This window comes from Haliotis asinina, chromosome 1, assembly GCF_037392515.1.
Source record: "Haliotis asinina isolate JCU_RB_2024 chromosome 1, JCU_Hal_asi_v2, whole genome shotgun sequence".
Classification (NCBI taxonomy): Eukaryota; Metazoa; Mollusca; class Gastropoda; order Lepetellida; family Haliotidae; genus Haliotis; species Haliotis asinina.
The window spans coordinates 99,195,227-99,214,551 of NC_090280.1; the positions used below are offsets into that span (position 1 = coordinate 99,195,227).

At 40.2% G+C, this 19,325-nt stretch overlaps 2 protein-coding genes across 2 annotated transcripts in view; one reads left to right on the top strand and one right to left on the bottom strand.

Annotated features, from left to right (window-relative positions):
- The window catches only part of LOC137256362 (leupaxin-like), a 298,728-nt gene that overhangs the window by 200,748 nt on the left and 78,655 nt on the right, over nt 1–19,325 (bottom strand). The window lies entirely within an intron of this gene.
- Nucleotides 745–10,982, top strand: LOC137258701 (alpha-(1,3)-fucosyltransferase C-like). Its single transcript, XM_067796395.1, has 3 exons — nt 745–895; nt 4,782–4,894; nt 9,406–10,982. The coding sequence occupies exons 1-3, from the start codon at nt 745–747 to the stop codon at nt 10,672–10,674; spliced, it is 1,533 nt and encodes a 510-aa protein (XP_067652496.1). The 3' UTR covers nt 10,675–10,982.

A 19,325-nucleotide genomic window follows, 5' to 3' on the forward strand; every position in this document is an offset into this window, starting at 1 on the left:
GTTTGATATCTGAACGACATTTATTAGTGTATATGAAATGGATTTATGTGCTAATGCATAACGTCATACACACAAATTCAAAAATGACCAACGATAAATGTGATACATCGATTTTCTTCTATGACGTAAAACGTCGACAGAGAGGTCATTCTTGTATAAAGATAATGGGGCATAACTCCGCCATGCTTTACATTAGTTCAGTAATCACATGGACAGAATCTGCTGTGGATACGGACAGTATATTTTCCTTTTGTTCACAATGAACCAAACTATTCCAACACAAAGTTCCCCAATGTGAGAGGATACCTTTTGGTAGTTTCACAATTTGCAAGAAAAGATGCCAATGTACTACAAAAGAAAGCAGGTAACAGTGATTTGGATGGCCCTGTCCGACCTATAATTTAGTTCTTAGATTCCCGCAAAACGGATATCGACAAACTAAAAAGGATATTCGGTACTGTCCACTCTATGAGGCGAAACCGGAGACTGTCATCGAACTAGCAGATCTATACAACAGGGTCTTATCAGAGCTTCTAGACAAACACGCCCCTCTTAGAACCAAGATTATATCTGTGAAACCAAGTTCGCCATGGTACACAGACGATATTAAGTCAGAAAGGAGAATGCTTGAAAAGCAATGGAAAAAAGGACAGGCCTGGAAATACACCGCCAGATGTATGTCTCACAGCGGAACAAAGAAAATCATTCCATGAGACGGGCTATAAGGCTGAGTACCTTAACACCATGGTGCTTGATGCCGAGGCCAACTCTAAACAGCTACACCGAATCGCCTCCAAATTGTGTAACAAGTCCTTTGATACCAACCTACCTGAGGACCAATCTCCTCAAGAAGCTGCTGAGAACTTCACAAAATTCTTCAGAGAGAAAATCGAGAGTATTCACAGCACCCTGTGTTAACGTCCAGCCTGACAGGCACAATTTTGACTCCGGTCTGGTCAAAGTTTATGACAAGGTCGAGTGGAATCGACTCTGACTTGACTGTCTCCCCTCCCGCTTTGATGAACTCGAAATGCGAATTATTATTATTAATCCCATATTCTCCTGTTTGTGTAGATGTATTTTGAGTAATTCTGCATCATTATTAACGGAATAACAGCCACATTTTCAAATGTAATGAAATAACTGAAAATAATGCGACATTTTAGTTGACGTCATGGCATGTTTTGTGCATTTTGTGACGTCGGAAAAGGAGGACACTGGTTAGCTGATTAGTATATATCTAACCTAATTTCCACTCAGTGTGTAAAAGGTCTCGGCGTCTCTGTTAGAATTCGTCACTTTTTAGACAAAACAAAAAATGAATGGTTTCACCACAGTCTGAAATAGTGTCCTGAATATATCACAATTAGACGGTTTTACTACATATCTTATTGTGAGCAACACGCGCACCTGTCTGGCATCAATTTAGCGTAAATGAAAATTTCACAACACCTGAATATTCATTGAATATTCATGTAGGAAATAGACTTTTCGTCTTGTGATTATGTAATTATTTCACGTCATAATTATGCAAGGAAAGGTACAAAGAGATCGCTTTTTTAGTATGGAACTATTAGAATATGGACAAATGGTTTATCCAAATTAAGACATGACCTGGTTTATATATTTTACAACTATTTTCGTATAAATACTGTTTGAGTTACATAATCTGTCATCAAATATGTTTTAATCGAAGATGAATTGACATTAATATTTAAAACAATGATAATGAATCATTAAACGTTTTTGACAAACTCGCACCTGGACAATCAATTTTCAGAATTGATTTGTCTATAAAAACGACACAAACCAGAACATGAAATGTCTGCGAATTGGAAAAGAGGTGTTAATACCTGTATTCCAAAACCCAATAAAGATAGTACATTACTTAAAAACTGGAGACCAATCACTTTACTTAATGCCATTTACAAAATTATCAGCTCCTATATAGCACACAGATCAACACCTACTCCAGACAAACTCATTCACGTTAACCAAACTGGTTTTATACTAGGGAGAAATATTAGTGAAAATACAAGATTGTTATATGGTATTATGTTTTAAACAAAGAAACAGAATCCCTGGTTTGCTAATCCTTATTGATTTTGAAAAAGCGTTCGATTCTGTTTCAAAAGATTTTATCAATCTAGTCTTACGTTAATTTGAATTTGGCCCCAAACTGATAGGATGGATAAATACATTAAACAACATCTTGTGAACTCTAGCAATCTCCAAATTGGTTCATATTTTCAATTCCCTGCCCAACCCACCAGCAGATTATATTACTTCAGTCGAAAAAATGTTTTTTTTTAAAAATTTGTTTGGAACGATAAGAATGACAAAATAAAGAGGAACATAATGAAAATTAACTATGAAGAAGTAGGTTTGAGAATGATCAATGTCAAAACAATTTAAACGCTTTGAAAGTATCTACATTACAAGGATAGTTCGGAAAAGTTGTGAAGGAAAATCCATGCATCATACCTTTCAAAGACATATTGAATTTAGGAGCACATTCTGATGCCCACATTAAGATTGAAAACCCTTTTGGCATGATGTACTGACAGCATGGCAACTATTTCACCAAAACCATTATATTGACCCAAATAACATCAATGAAATTCTATCACAACCATTATGGTTTAATCACAATTTCAAAAATTCATTAAACTATACAAAGAACTGGGCAGATAAAGGGATTATAATATTAGGGATCTCTGTGATGAAAATGGATTATTGTCATTGGAATCTTTAAAAGAAATATATGGTATCCAAGGTACTTGTTTAGATTATAGATATTTATTACATATATTTCCAGACTCTTGGAAAAACACTCTAAACCAGTGTCATTTAACACCAGTCAGGGATTTAAATATTAACCATTGCCAGATTTGTCTCATAAAAACATCTAAAGGATGTTATGATAAACTTATTTCCAATGATGTATAACAAAATGTTTGTAAAAAGGGGCAGCTGTTATTCCTGGAAACAGAGTTTGACTGGAAAAAAAACATATTTACTGGATACAGAAAAGGATTGCAAGACACAGAACTTATAGATTTTCAATAAGGATTTCTACAAGGTGCTATTTATACTAAAAGAGAATTGATTAAAATGAAGAAAGTTGATAGTAACATATGCTTTTTCTGCAAAGATCTAAATGAGGTGTACTGGGAATGCCAAGTGACACAAACTTTTTGGAGAAAATTACAAATTTGGCTTAACAATTCATTCCCTCTTCCATTTCACTTAAAAAAACCATATGGTTTGGTTTGGTACTGTACACCGAAATATATTACTAAACCACATCATCATTGCAGCCAGAACACACATTTACACATGTAGTATTAAGAATATACATCCTAACATAACTTCATCTACAAAAACCCTGAAAGAAATATTCTTTGTCGAGAAGCATTTACGTCAAATAAATTATAAGAATGAACATTTCAATCATAAATGGGTCCCTCTCTTCGCAGTACTTGGATAAATGTGAATGTATCTATGTATCTGTCATGTATCACCTATATCAATCTGTATATGTCTGTTATCACAATGGTGAAATAATATCTGTACATCATCCATCGATATGTACCTCTGCTTTGTACATGACACTACATGTAATCACGTGAGCCAATAAAAATATAAATAAATGGGTATTTTTACATTTCACATTTGTGAAATGTTTCAGTATTCTTGTATTATTTAGGCATTACGTATTTTTCATGTTTAAAGTCAATCTAGTCCTTGGAAAGTTGCATAAACGTATAAAATACTTGAAGGTGTAAAAAGTAAAAAAATTAAACATTATAATTAAAGAAATTAGTTACCTCTCTTGATCGACACTACCTTTCAATGGCATAGTGTTGTCCGTCCACAACATTAGAAGGGATTTGGAAGCATGTATAATACAATGCCATTATATCAAAAGGTGTTGTGTCAATTGGATATTAAGCATTTGAACTTTAATAATTTACTAATAGCGAGGCATTAATAGTTCTTTCTTTCATGTCATCACCGAGAAACGAACCTCAGTTTCAGTTATACCTACCAACAACATAGGCATAAATGTCATGATGATAATATATGCTGTTTTATCCCAAAGATCATATCAGCAGTTGTACGTACCAACAACATATACATAAATATCATGATGATAATATCATGTATGTGATGTTTAATTCCAAAGAACGCATTGGTAGGTGTATTTACCTACATTGTCTGCAGTTTTACTACGCTGACAGGTTGTACTGATACAATGACCACGGATCATGTGACATTAAGTACTGACATTACATGTGCTGTGTTTGAGATCTTGGCGTTTCTGTTTCTGTTTTAACTTCATAAACAAGCAGATCTATATTTGTAAGACTATATCATATGTTCTGGTTATGAACTTAATAGTGGGGCGATATCAACACTAGTTTGTAATCATTTGGGGTATCAACGACAATGAAGAATTTTTCAGTGGACTTGACAAATCATCTAACTGACCAAGGGGCAAGAAGTGGCCCAGAAATAGTGTGAAAAATAAATCAAGACGTTGTTATCCATAAGATCTGTCTCGTATTACTACACTATCTTCTAAGTGCCTTTGAAGACTTTAGATACTTTGTGGTAATGTTACAGAGGTATGTGTTCAAGGTCTCCTATTTAACTAATGGACTTAATTTTCTGTGCAATACAGTAAAACTGATTATCAATATAGCTGCCACATGCAGCTAGGGTACCTTTGGCTCCGGCTTAGTCTCTGAATATGTCATTTCTATTGTAACAAACAGACCTATCTAAAATCACATCCGAGATTGACAACCTGAACCTGGGCAGATCAGGATTTGCTTCATTAAGAGCCTTAGCACTGCAGGGAGGGCTAGGCCGTAAGGAAACTGATATGGTTCAGGAAACGACTGCCATGTAGATAACTGACCCCCTTCCTTCTGATGTCTTGACTGGTGCTGGTATTACATATGCAAAAAAAAATAATAATAATTATACAAAAAAAATAATACGTGATGATGCTCTTCCAACTCGTTCACTAGCGATATAGCCATGATATGTTAGCCTTTTTGTTCTCACCCTTCCTTTGTGTGAACCCCGTTACACATCAAACATAACCATTCTCGGCGGTCCATGAATATCTCCACAGTCCATGAATATCTGCACACTGTTTCGCCAAATTCGAATTTTGTTTCTTTAATTTTCCCTATTACTCTGTTTCGGTCACTCTGATATATCTTAGCAGTATAATTACTCTGGATAGTTTAGAAATATAATTACAGATTAAGCCAAGTATTTCTCTTAATTAATCATGTCTGCTCTATTGGCCACATTGATGAGTCTATTTATGCTGCTTACACTCAATCCCCTCTTACGCTCATTATTCTGATTGCTCTAAATAACGGAAAAGTATTTAAACACTTGACATGAACATCATCCCAGTGGTTCGACGGGGTGCAGATTACCCTAATCTGTTTCCCAGACTGGAAAATCCACACAGCAGACTGTCCCAAAGCTCTGGCAGAATATCTGAAAACTCGGTAGAACAAGACTGATCATACTTCGGTTCATTTTCTAATGCACGCTTTATATACAAAGGTAATATGCTTATACAGACATAATGTCTTTCACATTATATCTGCTGAAACTCGGAAACCAGGTATGATGGAGATGTAATGTCTTTCACATTATATCTGCTGAAACACGGAAACCAGGTATTATGGAGATGTAATGTCTTGCACATTATATCTGCTGAAACTCGGAAACCAGGTATTATGGAGATGTAATGTCTTGCACATTATATCTGCTGAAACACGGAAACCAGGTATTATGGAGATGTAATGTCTTGCACATTATATCTGCTGAAACTCGGAAACCAGGTATGATGGAGATGTAATGTCTTTCACATTATATCTGCTGAAACACGGAAACCAGGTATTATGGAGATGTAATGTCTTGCACATTATATCTGCTGAAACACGGAAACCAGGTATTATGGAGAAGTAGTGTCTGACACGTTCTCTCTGTGGAAACACGGAGCCAAGTATCACAGTGAAGTAATGTCGGAGTAGAGTAGTTTATAAAAGTTATCCTATGCATGTTTCCCTGCTCATAGAATCACGTCTTGTGTGTTCTTTTCTGCTTAAACACGGGGTGGACTATAGATGTTATGTTTTGCATGTTTTCTTTCCTTCTCAGACACGGAAGCAGGTTACCTCAGCTGAAACACAGACACTAGAAAGACGTACTATTTTCTCTTTCTTCTGCATTATCATATACACCTGGAAATTAATCAAGCAACACCCCAATTTTTTCTATTGGAGCAACTTTGAAGTGTTCTGACAATCAAAATATGCCGGGTTGATATAGTTTGACACTTTTTTATTCAACAGACGATCTCTGACAAACAACTTAAAGGGAAAAAGTATCAAGACTTTGCTTTATTGCAACGAAATCCAAATTCTTAAAACTGTCTTAAATTCATGAAAAAATGGACACAATTTACTATTCATCCACAGACGTTGTTGTCAGGTGTATTAACACAAATGTCACATGGAAAGAAAGAACAGTCATCTGAGAGTCTGCACACCGACTTTCATCAATATCTAGTGTGTCCTCCCTGCGCACGCACCACCGATTCCAGACGCCTCCTCATTCCTTGGATGAGTCTCCGGATCTGATTCTGGGGGATCCTGTTCCACTCCTCATGCAGGGCAGCCGTCAATTCGTTGAGATTATGGACTGGTGGGTCTCTCTGCCTCACACGACGGCCAATAAAGTCCCACAAATGTTCAATGGGGTTGAGGTCAGGGCTCATGGCAGGCCATGGAATTCTGTCAATTGCATTTTGCCGCAAAAAATCATTTACAGCATGCGCCCTGTGAGGTCTAGCATTGTCGTCCATAAATATGGGTCTCGTTGCCAGAGGATGGTTCTCAAAATGAGGTACCACAGCCCTGTCAAGAACCTCCTGTTGGTAACGAACACCGTTAAGGTTGCCACGGATGGTAATGATATCCAACTTGCAGTTCATGGAAATGCACCCCCATACCATAACGGAACCTCCCCCAAAGGCCACAGTCTCCTGGATGTTCCGTGGAGCCATTGCTGTGTTCCTCTGCCTCCAGACCCGAGTACGACCGTCCACCATGTGCAGCAAGAACCGGCTCTCATCTGAGAAATGGACCTTCCTCCAAGAGGCAATGTTCCAGTGCAAACGGTCATTACACCAGGCCAGTCGGGCTGCCTTATGGGCTGGAGACAGTCTGGGTCGCTTGATTGGCCTCCTTGCCCGGTATCCTGCAGCTTTCAGACGATTCCGAACAGTCCTGTTCGAGATGGGTCTCCCTGGAAGCCACTCCTGTCTCAACCGAGAGCTCGAGTCGAAGGACCTGCGCCGTACAAGTCTCAGTAAAGCTCTGTCCTCCCGGACTGTGGTCTTCCTGGGTCTTCCTGGTCTAGGCAGGTCTTTAACTTCATTAGTGGCCCGGTATTTTTTCAAAAGTTTTGAAATTATGGAATGATGTCGTCCGATTTGAGTCCCGATTTGTCTTAGAGACATACCAGCATTCCTCATGCCGATTATTTGCCAACGAGTGGCCTCTGATAATTTCCTACGTGCCATGACATTGAAATGAATGAAAAACCGAATGCAATCGACAACCTGCGCTTGTAAACACCCCAGGGAAAAAGTGCATTTTTCGAAAGTTGAGGTTAAAGCAATGCACGTGCGCTGTGCAAGCTTCACGCGCGTCATATCAACCCATGAAAAGCTCATGCTGTATGTCAATACATCAAAATTGAATAATCAATCATCAAAATTACTTCGTTAAACTTTGTTAAGTTTTTATGTGTCTTTGAATTTGGTGTTGCTTAATTAATTTCCATATGTATAGTATTATAGAGACATATTGCCTTGCACGTTAGTTCTGCTGAAACACAGAATGGGGTATTAGAAAGATTTTCTATTTTCACTTTCTTCTGCTTCATAATTGCATCATAGATATATTGCCTTACCTTGAAACACAGAATGGAGTAATATAAAGGAGGGACTATTTTCACTTTCTTCGGCTTCATCATAGTGTTATAGTGACATATTGCTTTGCATGTTTTTTTCTGCTGATACACAGGAAGAGGTATTACGAAGACGTGCTATTTGAACTTTCTTCTGCTTCATCATTGTATTATAGACATGTGGCCTTGCCTTACACGGTCTTCTGCTTAAACACAGATTATGGCTTTACAAAGACGTACTATTTTACTTTCTTTTGCTTCATCATAGAACCTAGTATTGCCTTGCCTTGCACTTTTCTCTGCTGAAACACATAACGGAGTTTCACAAAGACGTACTACTTTCATTTTGTTCTTCTTCATCATTGTATGAAAGGGTCCTATTCTCTTGCGCGTCTTTCTGCTGAAACACAGAATGAGCTATTACAAAGGCGTACCCCGTCTTCTTCTTCATCATTGTATGAAAGGGTCCTATTCTCTTGCGCGTCTTTCTGCTGAAACACAGAATGAGCTATTACAAAGGCGTACCATATTCATGTTCTTCTTCATCATCATTGTATCATGGAGACATGTCAGCTTGCATGCTATTTCTGTTTTAACATATAATGGGATATTGGAAAGAACGGAACGTTTTCACTTTCTTCTGCTTCATCATGTTTTAAAGTGACACCTTGCCTTGCACGTTATTTCTGCTGAAATACATGCTTCACTATGTATTTTAGAAGCGTATTGCCTTGCACGTTATTCCTGCTCAGTCGGTGTATGTAGTAATAGATACACTTTATTCTTTACACATTCTTCTGTTTCATACTTTTATATATGACACGACAGCGGTTATGGGCGCTTTTCAAACATCTTAGTGTGATGTCTGCTTCGAGAACTTCGAGATCTAACCCGCATCTTCACAGTTCCTTTAACGTACCAGTTAAAACTATATAGACTACTTCATTAGTTCTGTCTAGTCTCTTGTGACAGATAGACTTTAAACTTTAGACAGACAGATAGATAGAAAGACAGACAGATAGATAGATAGATAGATAGATAGATAGAAAGACAGAAAGACAGACAGACAGATAGACAGACAGATAGATAGATAGATAGATAGATAGATAGATAGATAGATAGATAGATACTCTAGTTAGTATAGATTGGAAGTTGGGTTCTTATAGTATGTTAAAAAATCATTTTGTTGTCATAATTCTTATAAAACTCGATTTGTTTTCTGCCGAAAGTATTGTAAAAGTAATCAGTTATCGCTATTCAAATAGTTCATGACATAATATGTAAATGTTAACGGCCTCATAAAAGAACATAAGGTAAATTTACTCCCAGATGTGATGTTGCTCTAGTATTGATCCACCATCCTGGAATGAATTTTTATTATGTTCTCCATTTCAGATCCTACTTCCTACTGTAAGACCCGCGACGGTTGTACGTTTTGTTGTGGTAGTCTGTGTGTCTGTAGTGGTTATTCGACTGCTGCGAGAAGCATTCAAAGACCCCATCGTCCAGAAACGGGTCGAACCGTGTCTTACACCTAAAGACACTCCAACGCCCAGGCCAAGGGTAGTGTTGCCAGGAGGGGTGAAAGATGAATCAGAATTATTCAAAACTCATTATGAATCTGTATGGCGAATACCGAATTATGCCCTGGTTGTTGAGAAAGTCAGGAAACTCGTCTACAAGCCGATCAAGGAACCTGCAAAGAAAACACTTGTTCAAAAACGGCCGTTAAAGAAATTTGCGTGGTATAATACACCTACGTGGATGGTTGGTGAGGCATACACCGATTTCTCCCAGTGTGAAGTCAGTGACTGTGTGATGTCCCTCAACAGAAGTAATGTTCCAGGAGCTGATGTTGTCTTGGTCCACGTTGATCTACTCAAGGACTCTGATGTTCCCAATAACAATCCTGATCAGTTCTGGGCTTTCTATACAGCAGAGACAATTTACCAGTTCGTGAACCCAAGGCCCATCCAACGGGCAGACTGGATTGGAAGATTCAACTGGACATTTACCTTTAGACTGGACTCCGATTCTCCTTCCACGTACTCCAGGCTCATCCTGAAGGAAGACTTCATCGACAAAGCTAACTACACTGAAATCATCCTCAAGAAGACCAGATCTGTGCTGTGGTTTGTCAGTCACTGTGAGACCCAGAGTAAACGGAAGGAGTACGTTGCGAAGCTGAAGAAGTACATAGATGTTGATATTTATGGTCAGTGTGGCAATTTGAAATGTAACGGACAAGAATGTGACAAGCTGTGGAGTAAATATTGGTTTTATTTGTCTTTTGAAAACTCACTATGTAAGGATTACGTCACGGAAAAGTTTTTCAATACATTTGGCAAGAACGTCGTCCCAGTGGTTCGAGGGGGTGCAGATTACCGTGCTCTGTTCCCCCCAGACTTGTACGTCAACACAGCAGACTTCCCCAGTCCCAAAGCTTTGGCAGAACATCTGAAGGCTTTGCAGAAAGACGTACCTGGCTATATTAAAATCCTCAGGAACATGGCCAAGTACAAACAAGGTGGGAACTTCCTGAAGGGTATTCCTTGGATATGTGACCTGTGTGCTAAGGTAAATGAGCCGTTGGTGAGAAAGACATATTCAAACATTTACAGATGGTGGACAGAGGGAATTTGCTTCGAACCAAAGGACATCTAGATGTTTGCATTCAGTGATCATAAAAACGAACTTGGGTGAGACAACTTTGGCATATCAGTAACAAAAGAAAAACGATGTCCGAGGCATTTCACAATTTTGACATGGGTCAAGTGTATTATTGTGTCATATCGTTGGAACTTTAATTTCGTTTCATTGTGGTTGTTACGGGTGTTGGATAAGCTATGGTTTTATACCGGGTGTCGTCTATTGGACATACTCTCTCAAATATCTCTATCTCAGGTGCTGATGTCTTTTGTTTGTTATGGATTGTTCTCTTTGTAGAGAAAATTAAACATTACTTTTATTCTTGGTCTTGTAACTAGTACAATCAACTGTGGCAAGAGCAGAAATGCTATTGAGAACGTCTTTTGACTGCAGGTAGGGACGCTAACTGGTTGAATTCAAGATGGTGCATTCCAAAACAGTTTGATATTATCTGCTGATTTAATTGTCATTATCGTCATTGACCAGTGTGGGGAGCTACTTAGTTACAAGCCATTTGAAGGGATCCTTTCCTTCTCTGCCCTGACCCTATAACCCGTTTTGACCCCAGCTTCTTTTTAGATCTGGGCCAAGAACCATTATCCTTATCAGACTCTTTAAGCCCATTTCTAACTCAAATATCACCTGCATGATAGCAATGGATGATTGCTCATGATACTAGCTCAGCAAACAAATGTCCGGAGGGATATTATACAATATGGCAGGAAGGACGGCAGTTGCTTGAGCATTTCTGGTTACACCTAGAATCAGGAATAGCCTTGCAGTTAAAGCATTCGCTTGTCCCACCAAAGACTCAGGATCGATTCCCCGAATGATTACAATGTTTAAGCACATTGCTCGTATCCCCCGCTGTGATATTGCTGGAATATTGCTGAGTGACATACTCACTCGCTCACCTGCTCGAATATTTTTGTCATTTGGCTATTATGAACTCAAATGAATATTGCCTTCAGCTTGTATAAACTGACGTGCAAATGAAACGTTACACATGTAATTTCGAAAATATTCTGAAAACCCATAAAGTAAACTTGAAATCTGTGGTTAGTGTGATATTTCAAACGCCCAACATATGAATCATTAGTGGTTTTGGTTCCATTCGATGGATGTTTTTTGAAATACATGTTTACTTGTCACTGCACGTGCAGTCCATGCAGGCACTTCATAGGCCCTGATTCCTGCAGCACGCGGTCGTCTCATGACGGTGTTCCTATGGATATGGTGCCCGAGTATCGTTGTTGCCGTTGTTGCCGTTGTCGTCATTGTCAGGAACCTGTTTCGGAGATGGAGTACCCTGATATGGCGGTCTTCTTAGGGTGTTGTGACCCCTGGTCTCCCACTCCTGGGATGGTCTGACTAGTCCGCTGGAAACGAATGAAAAGGATGATGATGGTTTGTCGCCTGCAACCAAGTGTACTGGAAACATAGTTGTTGTTTGCTCCCATGCGGGACATTGCGACAGCTGTCTCTCGTTCTTCTGCTGTTAGCCTTGGCATATTTTGTGTGCTTTTCGTTGCAATAATGTCACTTTATCTTGTGGATCACCTTTTATATCGTTAGTGCATGAATCGCGCTTGCAGTCACCAATAAACATGAATTCCGAGAAACATCCATCAAAAGCAACAAAAAACGAACAAACAAAGAAACAGTGACGTTGGTGTGTTTGCGTTCATGATTCACAAGTGTGTTTGAAATATCATACTGATCACAGATTTCAAGTTTACATTATGGGTTTACAAAATATTTTTGAAATTACAGGTGTAAAGCTTCTTTTTACGTCAGTTTAGTTTGGTATTTTACTTATGGCCCCTATTCAAATGGATGAAATCAAAGGCAACTGATACTTCCATGCATACCACTGTCTCAGCAGGTCAGCAATAATGTCAAAAAAGTATTTGTAAGTATTTTTTTAGGATAATACTTTGTACCCAAAGCCCATCAGGAATGGCTTGATACACCCACTACTGCCATAATGTGTAGAAACTACTTCATGGACCCACGTCTGTCTATCTGTCATGTAGACAGTGACAAAATCACCTTATTGTTTTAATAGTTTTAGTTTACTCCCCAAAATGTTTCATGTAATGGCAGAGAAAAAATACTTGTACTCAGGTTGTTTTGTTTTAACTCGATACTTATTTGGTACTGGGAATATCAAGGCAAGATATCTGTATCGAAATTGAGCATTAGTAGAAACACATCTGACAGAATCTCCACCGAGATGAGTGCAGGGGTAGCCAAGTGGTTAAAGTGTTCGCCCGTCACTCCGAAGACCAATGTTCTACTGCACACATGGGTTCAATGTGTGAAGTCCATTTCCAGGGCCCCGTGTCAGGATGTTGCTCGGGATGTTCACTCACTCACTCATGACAGAGGCATTTCTTTTGGACTTCCAGAAATGACAGGCTGGCGAAGATTCAAGGTCACCTCAGACATGTAGGCTCATTAGAACTCGTTCTAATGAGATTTACGCCAGATTCAAGGTATTTGATGTGTTTCTGTAGACACATGTCGCTCTATCCTTCGTAAGGATCTTTGCAATTCGATATTCGTGATGTTAATACTGAGTACTGAAACGTGTGTAGTATTAGTGCTGGATACTGAAACCGATAGGGAGCGTGAGAAGTACATCTACATTTGACCTCAACGGCAACAGCAAAACCTGAGGGGTAGGGTTTGACGCCGAAGGTATTATCATTGTGAACAGTGTTAACTTTACGCCGCTTTTACCGTTATTCCAACAATGTCACGACAGGGGACACCTGAAATGGGCTTCACACATTCTACCCATGTGGGGATTCGAACACGGGTCTCCAGCGTGATGGGCAAACGCTTTAACTACTATGGCACCCCGACGCCCCAAACTGTTAAAGGTCCTCGATTGGCAACAGACAAACCAGTGAATGATAGTTTGAGTACAACACAAACCAATGTTTGGTTTTTCTTCTTGGTTATGATTTCCCAACAATATTCACGCTACTTCACGGTTGAAAATAACAGCCAGGACATCAACATCAAACCAGTGAGTGAAAGAGTAAGCCGAAGCCGAATCAGTGAGTGACAGAGTAAGCTCTAGACAAACCTGTGAGTGACAATGTAAGCACCAGGCAAGTCAGCGAGTGACAGTGTAAGCACCAAACAAGTCAGCGAGTGACAGTGTAAGCACCAGACAAGTCAGTAAATGACAGTGTAAGCACCAGGCAAGTCAGCGAGTGACAGTGTAAGCACCAGACATAACACTGAGGGAGTGGGTGATTGTAGTTTTACGTTGCACTAAACAATATTCCAGCCGTATGGCGGCGGTCTGGAAATTATCGAGTCTGGACCAGGCAATACACTGATGAACTGCATGAACTACTCAGTTAGGAACCAATGACATGTGTCGACCAAGTCAGCGAGCCAGACCACCCGATCCCACTACAGGCCTCTTACGACAAGCATAGTTGCCTTTTTATGGCAAGCATGGGTTGCTGAAGGCTAATTCTACAACGCTACCTCGGATATTCACGGGTCAGACATAACATTGGGTGACAGAGTACGCACCAGAAAAACCAGTGAGTGACAGTTTAAACACCAGCCAAATCAGTGAGTGATAGTGTAAGCACCAGCCAAATCAGTGAGTGATAATGTAAGCACCAACCAAAAATATGAGTGACAGTGCAAGGACCAGATAAATAAGTGAGTGATAATGTAAGCACCAGCCAAATCAGTGAGTGATAATGTAAGCACCAGCCAAATCAGTGAGTGATGATGTAAGCACCAGCCAAATCAGTGAGTGATGATGTAAGCACCAGCCAAATCAGTGAGTGATAATGTAAGCACCAGACAAATCAGTGATTTTGTAAGCATCAGCCAAACCAGTGAGAGACAGTGTCAGGAAACACGCAAATACTTTGGCTTACTCTGTGTATCGTGAACTACACAGATGATCAAATGAATAGGTTATTTTATGTCATTATATTTGGGGGACATCAAGACGAAATCCAAAACCACGTATTGATACTTCCGTAATCAACATTGCAAGCAAACTGAGATTTAGTCATAGGAGTTCAAGATGATTCCTGGGAATAGCTAACATCGACATACATCATTACCAGTGCAAACCCGCCTTCAGAACCCATTCTTGCCATAAAAAGCGACTGTATTTGTCGTAAGAGGCGACTAAAATGATCGGGTGGTCTGGCTCGCTCACTTGGTCGACACATGTCATCGGTCCCCAATTGCGCAGATCGATACTCATGTTGATCACTGGATTGTCTGGTCCAAACTCGATTATTTCCAGACCGCCGCCATACAGCTGGAACATCGCTGAGTGCGGCGTAAAACTAAACTCACTCACTCACCAGTGCAAATGACGTTCAAAATTTCGCCGGAATGAACATGAACGGTTTAATTCCCATTCCAATATTTCTGTCTACTTCCATGGAAATCCCTTCAAACCCATGCTTGTTGTAAAATGCGACTAACGGGATCGGTGGGCCAAGTTCGCTGACTTGATTGACACATAAACCAATCCCATTTGCGTAATCGATGGCCATGCTGTTGATCACTGGATTGTCTGGCCCAGACTTGATTATTCACAGACCGCCGCTATATAGATGGAATATTGCTGTGTGCAGCGCAAAACAAAAACAACTCCCTCAAGTTGTGTTCAACATATAAATCACCTGACATGGGCATTCACCAGCTGTCAGATCACCATGGAATAGATCCTATTACGTTGCTTTTTTTTCATTTCGTACATAATATGAAACTGACTTGTTATCAGTGTTTACTGGCAAAGACCGTTTGATTGCAGCTGTTGGTTTCAATTAAGGACAATTGATTTTGAAATCTATAATTTGGAAATAAAGCATGAAGCACTGTCTGTAAAAGGGAAATTACAGGAAATCTATATGTACATCAGTATTACTCATGAGTGACTGAACCATGCGTTTAGCGTTTTTATTGTACCTTATATTTGACTGTTAGGACGTTGTCTTAGTGCATGTATGTGTACCGTCGAAGATCGAAGATCGACAGTCACTGGGTGTGGAGTGAGAGAGAGAGAAAGGAAGGGAGGGAGAGGCAGAGAAAGAAAGAGACTAAGAGAACTAGAGAGAGCTAGACAGAGAGACAGGGGCAGAGAGAGACAAAGAGAGACGGAGAGGGAGACAGAGACAGTAATAAAGAGAGGCGGAGAGAGAGAGGGGGCTTGAGAGAGACATATACACAGACGCATTGTGTATCTCACAGTCCCTAATTCGAATTATACCCCCATGTGCCTAGCCCTTCTGAAGTGTTAAAGCCCTAAATGAATCGAGTCTATGAACGTAGTTCAAAATCAAAACGATTCGGTCGTATGAAAATTACACATAATCGGAGACTCTCCTTACACCCACTCCTTTCCTGGTGATGTTGGTGAGCGAGGGATAGGCAAGGTGAGTGAGTTTAGTTTTACACCGTACTCAGCAATATTCCAGCTATGTGGCAGCGGGCTGTAAATAATCAAGTGTGAGACGTGCAGAGTGAGTGAGGTGTGTTGACTTAGTGAGAGAGATGTGTTGTACGAGTAAGTGAATGAGATGTGATAAGTGAGATATCTTGGGTGAGAGAGTTAGATGTGGTGAGTGGGTGAGATCCCTTGGGTGAGAGAGTTAGATGTGGTGAGTGGATGAGATCTCTTGGGTGGGAGAGTTAGGTGTGGTGAATGGGTGGGAGAGATTTGTTGAGTGAGCGAGATGTGTTGAGTAAGTGGGATGTGTTCATGAGTTCGTGTGATGTGTTGAGTTCGTGAGATATGATGAGTGAGTGAGATGTGTTGCGTGAGTGAGATGTGTTCATGAGTGAGTCAGATATGATGAGTTAGTAAGGCGTGTTGACTGAGTGAGAGAGGTGTGCTGTGTGAGTGAGTGAGATATGATGAGTGAGTGTGATCCCCTGGGTGAGAGAGTGAGATGTGTTGCGTGAGTGAGATTTGTTGAGTGAGTGAGATGTGATGAGAGAGTGAGATGACTTGGGTGAGAGAGTTAGATGTGTTGAAGAGTGAGTGAGATGTGTTGAGTGAGTGGGATGTGTTCATGAGTGAAATGTGATGAGTTCGTGAGATATGTTGAGTGAGTGAGATGTGTTGAGTGAGATGTTTTGAGTGAGAGTGAGATTTGTTGAGTGAGTGGGTGAGATTTGTTGAGTGAGTGAGATGTGTTGAGTAAGTGACATGTGTTGAGTGAGAGTGAGATTTGTTGAGTGAGTGAGATGTGATGAGAGAGTGACATGTCTTGGGTGAGAGAGTTAGATCCGTTGATGAGCGAGTGTGATGTGTTGAATGAGTGAGATGGTGTGTTGTTGACACGTGGTTGTGGATTTGAAGATTGGTCAAGTGATCATATAAACTAAAAAGAAATGTTCAAATTGCATCCACGCGTCATCTGGTAAACTCTAGACCAGTATCGAAGAATCTGAAAATGGTGGTTTTATCCGTGATAATGTATACAAGGGCACGGTTTACAGGTGTCACAAAAAACTTCACAAGTTTCCTCTTTTCAAATCAGCTGAAGTGAGGGAGGGAGTAGGGATCAAACCGCTTTGAATAGAACCTAAGTTCTTAGCACAGTACGCCGTGCCAGTTTCAGGCGAGGAAGACCCGTGAAGGTTCGGGTTAGAATAATGGCTTTCAGCAACTCATGCTTGTCATAATAGGCGACTAACGGGACGGTCAGACTCGTTAACTTGGTTGGTGCATGTCTTCGCATGGCGGTTGCGTGGATGGATGCTCACTGGATTGTCTGGTCCAGACACGAATATGTGCAGAGTAATACAGCAGCCGCCATATAACGTGAATATTGCTGAGTGCGGCATGAAGCTAAACTCACTCACTCACTGATGTGAGCAAAGCCCGGATTTATGCATGTCAAGGAAGTGACCACTTGGGTGAAATTTCACACGCACCCCAGACAGCAAATAGGACTTCTCCCGGGAAGCACTGAGCAGTCGAACCACGCACTGGACAGTCGAACCACGCACTGAGCAGTCGAACCACTCACTGAGCAGTCGAACCACGCACTGAGCAGTCGAACGACGCATTGAGCAGTCGAACCCACTATGGCCTGTCTGCATGTTGTGACGTCTACCCAACACTGCACTTCTGTATACAGTGTCAGAATGAACGTGTCTCTTGTACTCTTCTGTCAAATAGGGAGGTACCAAATCTAAGGCACTGAACATAACGACTCGGACAACTTAATTCTTGTGACGCAAATTTACATTTCGTAAATGAGTTCTGCACAGAGTTCTTGAAAAAACACCCAGAAGTTGGACAAACATGAATACATGCCACGTGTTTATGGATAACAACACTTCCTTCGTTATATGAAGAGTCAGAGCGAATTCATGTTCTTTCATCGGAGGAATGCTATGAAACATCGCATAAAGAGTACAAACTGAGTTATTGCATTGAACCGCAAACCCTTGCCATCATATATGTTCAGCCTTTGTCAAACAAAAGCTTAAATGCAATCAATTGTAACATTTGAACTGACTCTGTGCGGTCGATATAGTAAACAAAACTATGCTTTCGCAGACGTAGATTGTGTGCTGAAACACCTAAACGATTGTTTAATATGTTTATAGGTGTTTAAGAGTATTGCATATTTTGTTTGTCTCGTTTAACATCTCTCTCGGTGATATTCCATCATTTAACGGCGGTCTGTTTAAACAATTGTGTCCGGACCAGACAATCAAGTGGTTGATACTGGGTTCAACAATATGATTTCGTCAACCCACGTTTGGAACGCCCTGTTCAAGTGGAAGACACAGGACGCCATGGGATGGTTCTCTGGTAGTTACCAACACCGCAGTGTTTTAAAAAATATCTAAAAAATAAACATACACACACACACACAAATCAATACAATATTTATCCATAAACAAATGAGCATGCACAATCATACACCGTATGTGCAAATACGAGTCGAATCTACTTTTGCCAGCTGTGTACACAAAAGACATGGAGTTAGTAAACTGAACGCCGTGCTATTTAGGTGGTGTATTCGATACGATAGTTGGCGCCATCATTTGATCCTTCTTCTGAGTACACAATTCTTTTAGAAAGTAGACAAATGCTTCTAGTCGGAGGGGTTCACAAAGTACATGATCTTGACTACCAGTTTGCCAGATTTCTAAAGAAGCAGCGGTGACTCAGTGGGTTAGATCGCTGACTGTGTGCTGGTGATTTGTTGCTTTACTGGTGAGTGTGGATGGGATTCAACACACAAATGTACTTGAATTTCAATTTAATACGTGTGATCACAAATATACTGAGTCAAAAAAGAAACGTCACATTCTTCCTTCAGGGCACTATAAAAGAACAAGAGATGGTAAGATGGTTAAATTGTTACTATTTCATTGATGAGATCTGTGTGATGTACTCGATACACTAACAGTGCCCCAATCAGTCCCATTAGGCTACACCGCCGTTCCAAAAAATGGGTATACAGAATGTCAAGTCACAAGAATAAAAATTCGAAATTTCTCAGTTCAATATTGTGTATGGCCGCTCGAGCGCATTCACCACTGCCAAACACTGTCTCCTCATCGACTGCCTGATGCTTGTGAACACGTGGTTGGGGATTCTGCGCCATTGCTCTTGCAAGGCAGAGATAAATTCCTGCAAA